Source organism: Stenella coeruleoalba (assembly GCF_951394435.1).
Source record: "Stenella coeruleoalba genome assembly, chromosome: 8".
Lineage (NCBI taxonomy): Eukaryota > Metazoa > Chordata > Mammalia > Artiodactyla > Delphinidae > Stenella > Stenella coeruleoalba.
In genome coordinates this window covers 96,414,577-96,427,432 of record NC_137154.1, presented here as the reverse complement: position 1 = coordinate 96,427,432, position 12,856 = coordinate 96,414,577, and the positions used below count along the sequence as shown (strand labels likewise).

The following is a 12,856-nucleotide window of genomic DNA, read 5'->3' as shown; positions in this document are numbered from 1 at the left end:
CAAATAGTGACCTAGGGACTACCTCATTCAACTTAGTTTCTGAATACCTTGAACGATTTCAATTAAAAGCTCACTTTAAATAAATTTATTGGGGTGATACAGGAGGAGGCTGAGGCTGTTCTGAGGGCATGTTCTTCTTCAAGCTGCTCTAGTCCATCTCCTCCTCTCGGCCAAGTATACCTCCACCAAGACACACCATCCCTTCTGTGCAGTCCTGCTGTGGGCTCAGCTGTGAAGGATGTGACTGGAGCAATATAAATCCAAACCCAAGAGGCTCCCAAACAGACACGGTTCTCCTCTCCCCTGCCCAGACACAGCCCTGGGGGTGAGAGGCCAGCCACCTGGCCCATTTCATGTGAATCCACTTGTTTTCACTCCAACCACACTCCTACTTTTAATGGGATTTACACCAAAACACAGGCTCTGATGATTTCTAAACATAAGCAGAAAAGATGCTTGAATGCTCTTCCGCAGCCAACACGCCACATGTCCAAACCGCAACGGTCTTGGGTAAGCAGGTGACAATGGAGGGGATATGGGGATATATGTGTACATAGAGCTGATTCACTTTCTTATACAGCAGAAACTAACCCACCACTGTAAAGCAATTATACTCCAATAAAGATGTTAAAAAAAAAAAAAAAAAGCAGGTAACAATGGTTGTGAAAGACTGAGGATCTAGAACGCCCAGTGGAGATGACCCAGGCCTCTACTCTTTCCTGCACATCACTCCAACACCCAGGAAGCTACTGCATTCCTCAAACTCTCTAAAAAAAAGAAATTCCTGTATGTCAAATTTTCTATGCATGTGTGCATACTCACGTGTATGTTATTTTAAATCCTTACAAAAATTCTTTCTAGATAAACACTGAAGCCTTGGGGGATGGAGTGGAAAAGATAAAATAAGTTGCGTAAGAACACCCAGCTAGTAAGGGGGTGAATTGATGTTAGGCCTAACTTCAAGATTCACGCTCTCAGACCACGAGCACTGAAGTCAGACAAGGGCTTAAATGCTGGCTCCAAACTCACCAGCTGTGCGATCTTTGGCAGGTTACTTAAGCTCTCTGAGCCTGTATTTCCTCATCCGTGTAAGTGACAGATTTAGGTGCCGTGACCTCTGAGGTCTCTTCTACTTGGGACATCAAGTAGCCCAAGGCTCTACTGTTACAACCTCTGACTTGTTCCTGTGCAGCTTGGGGAAGGGGTCATACAGGAAGGATGCAGGCTCTAGGACTACTGTGATCCTAGGGGAACACTGGGGCAGACACATCGAAGCGTTGAACCCCGGGGCAGAGCAGGGCCGGGGTCACGCACTCCTGCCCAGAATAAGCCCCCACTCCGTGGCATTCAGACGACCTTCTGGCAGATATGCTCTTCTCATTCTTCACACATCAGCTCAAACATCATTTCCCAAGGGAAGCCTTCCCTCCCCTGTCCCCTTGCCTCTCAAGGCTGGACCCCTCCCCCGCAGGTACCCTCTCATAGCTCCTTCTACTTCCTCTTTCTTTGTACTTAACACAGTGTGTTAATAATATCCTGCTGTGATCATTCATTAATATCTGTCTCTCACTAGTAAGATTCATGAGGGTCGTGAGTACGTTTATTTTGTCCCCCATTGTATCTCCATTGTCTAGGAAAGAGGAAAGCGTTCGGTGGATCTGTATTGAACGAATGGGTTAATTAGTTAAGTAATTAATGCTACGCAGTCAAGTCTTGATGAGACCAAAGCAGCAGTGTTTTGACTTGCAAGCCGACCTGGAGTGAATTTTAAGATCCTGTCTGATTGCCCAAGTCGTTCAGTACGAAGCTGCATGTCCTTGAGCCTTGGATTCCTCTCCTCTTCCTGCCAGTCCATGTCACAGCTCATTTGGGAGTTGATAAGGGGATGGCTGTGCACTGACTCTGACATCCCTGAAGTCACCCCACCAATCACCAGGAAGGCCAAGGGGGCTGAAGAAACAGGCTCAAGGTGACAGAGTACATCGGTAAGAAGGGAAGGAAAAGGCCTAGCATTTCAGCTTTCTGGGGTTTAACCACTGGACTGCATCTCTACCAGGGGATCCCAACAAGAGGACTGCTTCGGGAGGGGCTCTGGGACTTCGAGAAGAGCAGCACATCCTTTGCTGTGGAAGGAAGTGTGGGCATCGTCAGCTGGGGGCTTGAGTCTCAAAGACAGCAGACAGCTCCCTGAAGAAGGCTTCACCCTCCCACTCTGCCCCTGTGAGAGGCTCCCAGGGCTCCCTGGGCCTTCTGCAACCTTCTGCTGATTGCTTGCAAGCCTCTCCCTGACAGCAAAGCCGCCCTCTGGACTCTAGGAACTGGACAGTTCACCGTCTCGCTGAACAAGTCTTGCCGCTGACCCCGCTGGGTCACTGCAAATGCTGTCAGGCAAACTCCTCACCACTGTCCCACCTCGGCTCTCAATTACCTTCTCCATGCTCTTGTCTCTACAGAACTTTTCATCATGCATCGCCAAGGATCACTTATTTAATACCCGGACTAACACTTTTATCCTTCAAGACTAGGATTTAAAAAATGTACATTTTACCCCAAGTTTGGTACATATAAAGGGTTAAGATCATATGAATTCAATGGATAAAGAGGAGGGAGAAAAGAAGGAAAGAAAAAAGCAAGCAAGAGTGAAAGGGAGGGAGGATAAAAAGGAAGGAGAGAAGGAAGGGCCTAGACTTATGCAGACCTTTCTTGGTGACATCCCACTCCAGCTGAGGTCGTGTTCTTAGGTGGGAAGAATGTGGGTTCTGGAGTTAGACAAATCTGGGTTCAAATCCCAGCCCCGTCTCACCCTAACTGTGGGGCTTCAGACAAGTCATTTAAGCTCTCTGAGTTCAGGTGGCGCATTTGTAAAATGAGGATCACAGCTAACGAAAAGGTATATTCCCAGAGGATTAGAGATAACGTACGTAAAGCACCCTGCACTTTGGCACTGGCTGGGAGGCTGCAGGGGCTCCTTCTGCACTCGGAAAGCACGGAGAGGTAGGGACTGGTTCAAGAACCAACCCATAAGAACCTAGGTCTGTGCTCTCCACATTGGATACCCATCACCTTTCCTGAGCAGAAAAACTCAGTTATGGAAATATGGACAGTGAATGAGTAACAATCAAATTAATTTTTACAGACGTTAACAGTATACACCAAGAAAACAAGAGCTCTGCCCCCGGAAGAACTTTCTATAGCCTTGCTCTAACCTAACGACAACTGACGCTCTGTGATGCTCACCTGTGTTTCAATTGAGTCTCTGCATTCACCCTGAAAATCTACAGTCTGCCCAAGCGCACCTTGGCCCTGGGTCTGTACAAGCATATTAAGGAGAGCGGAACGTAATACAAGAAGTAACGAAATAGCCGTAACCGTGACCAACTCCTCTGCCAGGTGATCCCTTTCCCCCTGTTATTTAACCATGTCTCCTCGAGAGTGCTTCTCGAGTGTCAAAGTCAACGGACGTGAGTGTGTTCTACTCTCCCAGGGCCTGTCCAAGCTCTGCCAAAGGTGCTGATGACCAAAAAAATAATCAGAACAAACAAAAAGCACCTGGATTATCCAAGAACGGAACCCCAATTCTCTAAGCCGCGTTCAGCGATCAAGGCCTCCGTTACCTGTTACAGGTGGGGGACTGGGACCGGGAGAGCCACAGGGCAGGGATCAAGGTGGTCTTATTCTTCAACGTATATTACCAGTGCCTGGCTCGTTGCCAGCTCAGGAAAGATTTGTGCAATGAATGGACAAATAAATGAAAACTGCATGACCGATTGACTAATAAATGGAGGATTCATGAGGATACAGCACAACCTCCTGTCCTTCCAGCTGCCCCCCAGCCCACCCCCAAATCCAAATCACCTGTTCTTTCCTTACCCGAGCGATCAGCTCCCCGACCATTCCCGTCCAGGTGCCATTGGCCTCGGGCACGCCGTACACGCCGTCCCCGACCAGGCGGATCTTGTAGTTGAACCGGAGGATCTCTGCCAGCTCCTTGAGCATGTCCACACAGAAGCCCTCGTAGCGGTCATTGCCTTCCATCTCCTGGTGGTTTCCCTTCAGCATTAAATACGGGTTTTCCTGCAGCAAAACTGGGCAGCTGTCATTCTCATCTTAGCCCTGGTGTCTCAGCCACACATGACGAGGGGGTCGGGGACACAGGAGGTTGGGACGAAGATGGGGTGGAAGGAGAGAAGTGGCTTGGGTAATGGGGTGCTTCGGAGGTGGCAGTGAGCTCCCCTCCCTGACTTCAAGACACTTCTCTTACCTGGAACACATAACGGTCCCACTGCACAGAGGGTCCAGTGGAAGCCCCTCCACCTTGTTTGAGGTCATCATCTGACCCCACCCTGCACTTCGTTCCTTCCTTTTCTTCCCCTTCCTTTGTTTATTCCACATAGATGGATCACGGCGGATTATGAGATACAAGGATGCTGACAACAGAGCAAGCGAGATTCTTACATGCACAGAACAACCGCAAACCCTAGGCAGGACGCGTCCAGCTGTGAGCGTTGGGAGGAGGGTCTCTCTGATGAAACGTCCAGGGAAGGTTCTCTGGAGAAGGTGGGATGCAAGCTGGGCTCCGGAGGAAGACAGAACACTGACAGATGGAAGTGGTGTGAATGGAGGGCTGTTCATGGGCAGGGGAAAGGCAGGATCAAGGGCAAAATCCCGAGTGAGAAAGAGAGCGGCCTGTTCGGTGGACAATGGGGCTGCCCTTGAGTGGGAGCCTGGGCTGTGTGGAGGGGAGGGGTGGTGGATACATTTAGAAAGATGAGTTAGGGTCAGCGTGGGCCTTGGGTGCCAGGGCAAGGTGATTGTGCACCATACATATATAGTAGGGAAGCACTGAGGGTTTTAAAGACTTAAGGATGCGAGTAAAGAATGTTATAGAGCAAGAGAGAGGTCTGGGAGTGAGGACGGACCCTCTCCTGATACGGGATGCTGAGTCCTGAGCCGCGCTCGGGGTCAGATTGGATTGCAAGGCTGAAGAATCACAGAGAGGGTCAGGCTTGATGCCAGGCTGGGTGTGAGGCACAGAGCGTAGGGTCCTCAGAGCCCTGGAGCCTGAGCAGATGACCAAGGATGATGTCATCATGGCCACGGATGGTTTGAAAACGAAGAGGTTTTGGAACGTGTTGAATCTGAGGTGCTGGTCATCGATCCAGGAGGGAACATCTGACTGAATGTTGGAATATGGGGTGAGGGCGGGATCGGGGGCAGAGATGGGGCAGCCTCCGGACAGAGGTGGTGGCTGAAGCTGCAGCATATGAGAGACCATCGGGGGGAAGGACAGCAGAGGGAGAGACCTGATCTTAGGGAGGGGGAGAATGAAGAGCAGCCGTAGAGGAGGACAAAGCAGAAGCGGCCAGAAAAGCCGACAACAGGAAAATGTGGTCATGAAGGTCAAGGAGGAAAGGGTCTCAAGCAGGAGAAGGCAGACATTCCCACAAAGAGAGGAAGCAGGGCTGTGAAAGGGCATCTGGGTCACGTGTCCCTGGAGACCTTCGAAGGCAGGTTGGGGTGGGGAGGGGGGAGGGGATGGCAGAATCCCGCAAGGACGGGTGTGCACGAGGGGTGCACGGGTGAGGGCCGACCAGGATGTTGAGAAGTTCAGAGACAAATGCTGGCAGAGCTTCTCCACCCAGCTGCTACCAGTCACGTCTCGCTCCAAACCTCAGTTCCCCCTCTGCCTGCAACAGGCTTGGTGGCTGCCCAGTGTCCACCAATCCCTTGATGATGATTCCCTAAATAGGAGGGTAGCCCAAGGACAGCAGGGTGTAGGTAAGGTGGTAGTGATGGTGTCTTAGGATGGGAGGGACCAGAGTACATGTGTAGGTACAAAGGGAGGAATCCTTAGAAAAGGAAGAAAGAGAAGGCTAGTCAGTGCAGCAAAGTCCTGGGAGAGCCAGGGTCTAGGTGAACATGGGAAGTGGGCCTGGGGGTAAGGTGGAGAGCATGGATGTGGGTACAGAGGGGGCACGGAGGAGGCCCAAGATACAGAGCCGTGCCAGCCCCCAGAGCTGGGGGCAGGTAGGAGGGAAGGCTTGGTGCCTGGAAAGGTTTCCTCAGGGAACACAATGTGGGGTGAGCAGAGAGGAGTGCAGGGTTGCCCAGGCCCAGCTGAGTCAGGAGGCTGAATGCAGATGGGCAGCTGGGAGCAGGGCTTGCAAGGACAGGTGGACTTGGGGACGGGCAGGAGGGGAGATGGCTGAGCATCATGGTGGAGTCAGTTCTAGAAGTCAACAGAGGGAAGTGCTGAACTGCTGGTTTGCTGAGCTCAAGCTGGAAGGGGCTTCTGGGCTGGGGAAGACGGGCAGCCAGAGAGGCCAGAGGTTGCAAAGGGAGGAAGAGGGAGAGCGGTCTTGTGGGTGTGATGAAGCGGAAGAGGGGAAGGTCGGAGGTTCCGTGCCAGGGAGAGGGAGCTCCAAGTTGAAGGTGATGGGCTTCTGGTTCATGGTCAAGTGCGCTGTCATGTCCGTGAAATGGGCCCAAGCTCCCTGACTTCCACACATGCTGTCCTCAGCTCACGGGCCTCTCTCTGTCCTGCTTTTGCTTAACCTAACTCATCTCTGTCCCTGGGGTCCCATCCCACCTCTGACCCCAACCCACTTCTCAGAACCGCTACCACACTCGCAGCCAGGCCTCCACACACGCATTATTCGTCCTCCTACACGTGCCGGCTCGCAGGTAGAACGCACGTGGAGCCTGGGACGGACTCCTCCCTGTCTCTGGGGCCCCCACCTGGCCCCAGCATCCAGCACTTGTGGATTGTGTGGGTGAAAAGTGCTGAAATGGCCTCACCGACAGGGCCTGGCTGGGCATTTCCACGCCTGGGTTGGAAGGCAACCTCCCAGGGTATCTTTAACCATCCCAAGGAGTGTCACAAAACTCTTCTCCCCGAGAACTCTCTGCACTTGTTAATTTAAAATTCACTGACATATTTAGAGTAAATAAACAGGAAGCCAGTGCTGGAGGGAGGAACCGTGTGGGAGGGGGCGGTGCTCACTGGCACTTTGGAGGGTCTGGGGGCCGCGTGCTGGCCTGGAGCCCTGTCCTGGCGGGCAGTGATGAGGGCAAAGTGCTTAACCCGGGTTCTGATGCAGGGGTGTGTTCTAGGGGTGGGAGCTGCGGCTAATTCTGTGTATTTGCCGGTGTTAACCAATAAGTCACTCGCAAGTCCCAACTGCACCCTGACAGTAGCAGGATGCAACAGGCCTGTGTGCTGAGTTTTAAGGGATAAATCATTCAGATGGCCATTTGCCAAGGAGGTCCCCCAAACGGCCAGCAGGGACTAAATTAAGGTAATCATTCCTGGTAAGAGTTACTGACTTCTACACACATGCACAAGAGAAGGTTCTCATTTGAATCGTACTGGCCATGTTTTTAAATGTTCCCTTTCACAAAAGTGTCCTTCCCCACCCTCATGAGCACACGTGTGCATATGTGAACAACCGTGTGCGTGCATGCACTCACACACAGGCACACACACACAGGGTCAGACTGACTTTCCCAGTCTAGAAACATGACCCTGCGGTCTCAGTGTCCCCGTGGGTCTGTGCCAGAGCTCTGAGCCCCGTCCAATTCCAGTCCCGGAAAGGCAGGAAGTACAACCCGGCAATGTCCCCATTTCTCTCTCAAACTCTTAACTGGCTTTTGAGGGACATCTCTGACCCTGTAGGAAGGAATTCCTTCATTCAAATTCTAATCATCAGGAACTTCCCTGGTGGTGCAGTGGTTAAGAATCCGCCTGCCAATGCAGGGGACACGGGTTTGAGCCCTGGTCCGGGAAGATCCCACATGCCGCGGAGCAGCTAAGCCCGTGCGCCACAACTACTGAGCCTGTGCTCTAGAGCCCGTGAGCCACAACTACTGAGCCCATGTGCCACAACTACTGAACCCACGTGCCACAACTACTGAACCCGTGTGCCACAACTACTGAAGCCTGCATGCCTAGAGCCCGTGCTCCGCAACAAGAGAAGCCACCGCAATGAGAAGCCCGCGCACCGCAACGAAGAGTAGTCCCCACTCACCGCAACTAGAGAAAGCCCGCACACAACAACGAAGACCCAATACAGCCAAAAAAAAGAAAAAGAAAAAGAAAAGAAAATTGTAATTATCAGGCTCCTACTTTGTGTCAGGCCCCCCAGTCTTTCAGGAGCCCTCATTCTGGAAGGGGAGGTAGAGCTGTAAACATCAACTCTAATAGGAGAAAGGTGTGTACAAAATGTGAGAGGCAGGGAGCAGGCAGGAGGCAGATGAGGGAAGACCTCACGGAAGAGGGGACATCAGAGCCAAGCTGTGAAGGCTGTACAAGTATTTCCAGGTGGAAACAGGAATTCACAGAGAGGGTATTCCAGGCAGAGGGAACAGCATGTACAGAGGCAGGGAACAGCATGACGCAGTGAGGAAGTGTCAGGCAGTCCAATGCTGCCAGACCCCACGTGGCATGGAGAGGAAGCAGGTACAGCAGGCTGGGCTGCATGATGAGAGGTTTATATTCCAAGCTCAGGGCCGGTCGCTCCTGGGCAGCACTGAAGTGAGGAAATGACAGGACGGTTCTGATTTTAGAATGACCGCGCAGCCAGAAGGGCGGGGCTAGGGAGAGACAGACTGAACAAGTGAGAAGGGGATCTTTGAGGAGGCCACACGCAGCTCCAGTGAAGAGGTGGCTACACCTATGTTAGGGCATGCGCTTGAGGATGGACAGCAGGTGACAGACTCAGGAAGTCCTTCAGAGGCAGAGCAGGTCCCAGCAACCGTGCGCGTGTTGTCCCAACTCGGCCAGGACTGCCGGTCAGCATCGCTACAGCTCAGCCAGGCGCCCCCAGGTCTCAGGGGCTTGGTGACACCCCCCCCCAAATCCAGCTGACATTTCCACGTTGGTTCAGATGAGCTCAGGTTGGGCTGAGATGGGGAGTGGCTAAAACCCTGCGAGCTGGAACTGCCTTCTCCATCCTTTGCTTTGTTCCCTCTGCCTGGAATGTTCCTTCCCAGACGGCCACGTGGTTGTCACCTCACCTCATCAGGTCTCTACTCGGATGTGCCCTTCTCAGTGAAGCCAGCAACCCCTCTCCCCTTCCTCAGCTCTGTCTACACCTGAGCACCTAGAACAGCGCCCAGCACACAGGAGTGCCCCCAAATGTTCACTGAACGAATGACTGAAAATATTCGGTGAGCCCCTGTCTTGTACCAAACGAAGGGAGAACTCAGAAGCTTGACATTCAAGTCCCTAAGCATTATGGGCCCAGCCCACTTCTCCAGCCTCAGGTCTTTCCCTCTCTACCAATGCCCATTTCCTAGAAACCTGCACTTTTTGGCATTTCCTGAGTGCCTGATAATACTCTCTTAGTCCACTTCTCCCTCCTCATCAGCCCTGTCTTTGGGGGCCCATCCTCAATGTCCCTCTCCTCGGAAGCTTTGCTGACCTCCCCGATGGCATGGGACCTCTCTCTCGTTCACCCCCCATGGCGCTAGGCGTGCGCCTCTTTCCTGGCTTTTATCCTGCTCTGCTCACGGGGGATCAGTTATTTCAGTGCAGGGCTCCTGAGCCCCAGGAGCTCATGAATGTAGTGATGGAGGTCCCTGAGCTCTTTTTATCATCTCGAAAGCCTGAAAGAAACGGACACGTTTCCAAACCTTGCACAGTTAGCAACAGCACAATAGGCTAAACAGGCTAACAGTCGAGTCTGTTTGGGGCTGGGATTCCATCAGTGCGGCCACACTGATTATCTCCTGTGGATAAGATGCTGGGCCCGGCAGGGAAATAGGTTTTTGATTGGTTAAAAGGAGGTGGGGGAAGGGGGCAAACTCATAATTACTTAATACATGCAGTTGGTTAATGGACAAATCTTTTAAAACCTGAAGTCTTCAGGGATGGGGGGAGGGGAGAAGAAGATGACTTTGGCCGTGAACGCACTTGATTCGTGCCGTCTAATAAATTACAGCCTGTTTGAGGACAGAGACTGAGTCTTACTCAGCTTCGTGTCTCCAAGAATGAGCACAGTGCCTGGCACATGGGGGAAGGGCTTGGTAACTGTCGAAGAGAAATGAATCAAATAAAAAAGGCAGATGGTCCCTTGCCCTACAGATTGCGAACTTTCTTCTGACCATCTGGAAATGAAGAAAGAGGCCATGCAAACCCATTGAGATTCAGGTGTCCACTGCCAGGGATGCAACTTGTACAAGTAGGCACCCAGCAAAGCAGGCTGTCGTGAAAGAGTAGGAGCCGCCCTGGGGGACTTCTCCCGCGTGTCCTAGGTGCCCTGCCCTTGGCTGTGCACAGCTGCCCTGGCTGTCAGGGTGCCCCTGGAAGAGGCGTCCACAAACTGTGCTGTCTTGCCACCCCATCCTGCTTCCCCAGCTGCTTTGGAACTCATCAGATATCATTTCCATATGAAACAACAACTTGAGTTTAATTACACTGTCATAAATTGGCCTCCGTGCTGTGATTAGAGCGCCCATCTTCTGTTCACGGGGAGGCTGGGAACGCCTGGAGATGGAGGAGGCCCCCCGGAGAGTGGCAGCTGGGAGGCCCAGGGGGCACCCGCTTACCAGGATGGTGGTGACGACCAGGGTGGTATTGAAGAGACTGTCGGAGACGTTGGAGGCGTAGAGGCGGCTGTCCATGCTGAGGCCGTCTGCCACGTGCCACTGGCCGATCTGAGGAGACCAAGGAGACAGGCTGGGAAGGGGTGGGGGGAGGAGAAGGCTGGGGAGCTGGGGTGCTGAGGTCCTTCGGGCCTCCAGGGCTGGGGGAGCTGAGAGGCCGGTCCCCTGCCTCCGGCGGGGGTACATGTACATCACAGAAGGAGGGAGGGACGCAGAGTGCAGAGCAGAGGGGCGGGACCGGGGCGGAGCTACCAGGGCTGGGGGGTCAGGGGTGGGTGGGGAGACTGCGAGGGGAGGGGAAGACTTAAGAGAGAGGTGGAAGAGGAAAATGGAAAAAGAAATCAGGAACGCAACGCAGTTCAGGGATGCTCTCTCACCCAGAAGGGAAGGGAGCCCCTGGAATTGCATCATCTGGAGGCAGGACAGAGCCTTCCCTTTCACTACAGTCTGCCTTCCATAAAGCTCATTATCTAAATAAGAACCAGAAAGGCTACTGGAGAGAACTGGCCTTACGAGGCTCTTCAATAAATGTTTGCTGCACGGTTCAATGGATGGATGAACCAGAAGAGGGAAGGAAGAGCAGGCTCTAGTCCTGGTGGATTCACTTTGCTGGCTGCACAATGGATGGATGAACCAGAAGAGGGAAGGAAGACCAGGCTCTAGTCCTGGTGGATTCACTTTGCTGGCTGCGAGAACCTACGCAAATTACTTCGATCTTTGCGAGTTTCAGTTTCCCCAGCTATAGATGGAGGCAGTAACATTTGCTCTGCCTTCTTAGAGCCAGCTGAGATCGTGCATGTGCCAGTTCGAGGGTACATGGTTCAGCCAGACCCACGAGGGTGGATCTCCACTGAGTAAACCCAGAAATGACTGAACCTCTCTGAAGGTTTTTCCTCATCTGTAAAATGAGAATAATAGAAACATTATGTGGTCATTGTGAGAATGTATTTCAGCTGAAACTCAATAAATGCTTGTTTCCTTCCTTTTCCCCATTGTCTTGACTCCTAGGGGGGAACATACCCGCAACTTACTCAGTTCCCCCATTTTAGAAAGTCACCTAAATCGAAATTCAGCATCATTGGGTTTTTAGGGAGTTTGTTTTCTCAGTGGAACCCTTTCTATAACTACACATACGTGTGTGTGCTACCAATACATTTCTACTGGCTGGAGCCCCTGGCAACTCACTTCTGCTGCTGGGTGCTGGAGGTGGGCCACCAGGAGAGATGGCTGATAGCTGGCTAGGAAACCAATGAAATGCACACATCCGCCTCTGCCAGGCCCCAGCGGCAGCTTCCCTGGAAAACCCTCACAAGTTCCATGGATGCCACATGGCTCTACCCACCAGAGCTGGGCTCTGGGTTCCTCCTGTGGAAGCTCCAACCACAATAAAGACACATCTCACTCTTGGTCCCCACCCCCCCTCCCCCGGGGCCGGAGCGTTGGGGGTCACAGGGGGCAGTAACCATCTCCCTGACGTCATGGTCTGGACCTTGAAGAGGGGAGGGCCAGGCTGGATGCCTCCAGGTCCAGGCAGGAGCCCGATGGTCTCCCCAGGTGAGTCTTTCACCTGCCAAAGGAGAGATGACCAAAAACCCCTCTCCAAGCCTCAGCAAGGACGCCACCAGAGGGGGCTGGGCAGGTTTCCCCACCTCTGCGTGGGCAGAAAAGTGAGGCACGTGCCCCTGCTCATTTTAGTTTACAAGTCGTGTGCTCTGCACATCCACACCGGAAGCCCCGTCTAGATAAAGAAACTGACGCCAAGATAGGAGCCCAACTTGCCCGAGGTCACCTCCCCATCAGCTGAGACCCCTGAGCGTTAACCCCTGGGCTCTTAACCCTGGATGAGCCTCGCCAAGGAAGCCTTTGTGGCTCTCCTGCCCGGCTCTTCCAGCGTCCTACTGCACGTCTTGTTTACTTGTCCACCTCCCCGGCTAGCCTGTGAGGGGCTGGCTTGCTCGTGCTCACAGCCCGGCACCCTGCTCAGGACCGGTACTTGGAGGCCGGGGAAACCATCACTTGGGCTGAGTGCTGCTGTCGGTAGGGCATGAACAGGAGGTAGGCAAGCGTCCTCTGGTCTCTGGAGGGTCCACAGCGGGGACCAGCCAGGTCAGGGTACGGCCCGAGCTTCCCCCCCTCCCCTCTCTCGGCAGGGGAGAGAGATGGGGAAGATGAGGGATAAGCAGCTAGATTTTCAAGTGAATGGCAAAGGAGAGCAATAGTTACCGGACCCCTCCTGTGCTGGATGTGTTCT

The 12,856-nt window shown here is 53.0% G+C and overlaps 1 protein-coding gene across 1 annotated transcript in view; it reads right to left on the bottom strand.

Moving 5' to 3' along the window:
- GRIK4 (glutamate ionotropic receptor kainate type subunit 4) overlaps positions 1-12,856 on the bottom strand; it is a 397,554-nt gene that overhangs the window by 70,487 nt on the left and 314,211 nt on the right. The window contains exons 12-13 of the mRNA XM_079928310.1: positions 10,549-10,656; positions 3,871-4,074 (exon numbers count right to left, since the gene is read on the bottom strand). Of these exons, the coding sequence (XP_079784436.1) occupies positions 3,871-4,074; positions 10,549-10,656 (312 nt within the window). The remainder of the gene's footprint in view (positions 1-3,870; positions 4,075-10,548; positions 10,657-12,856) is intronic.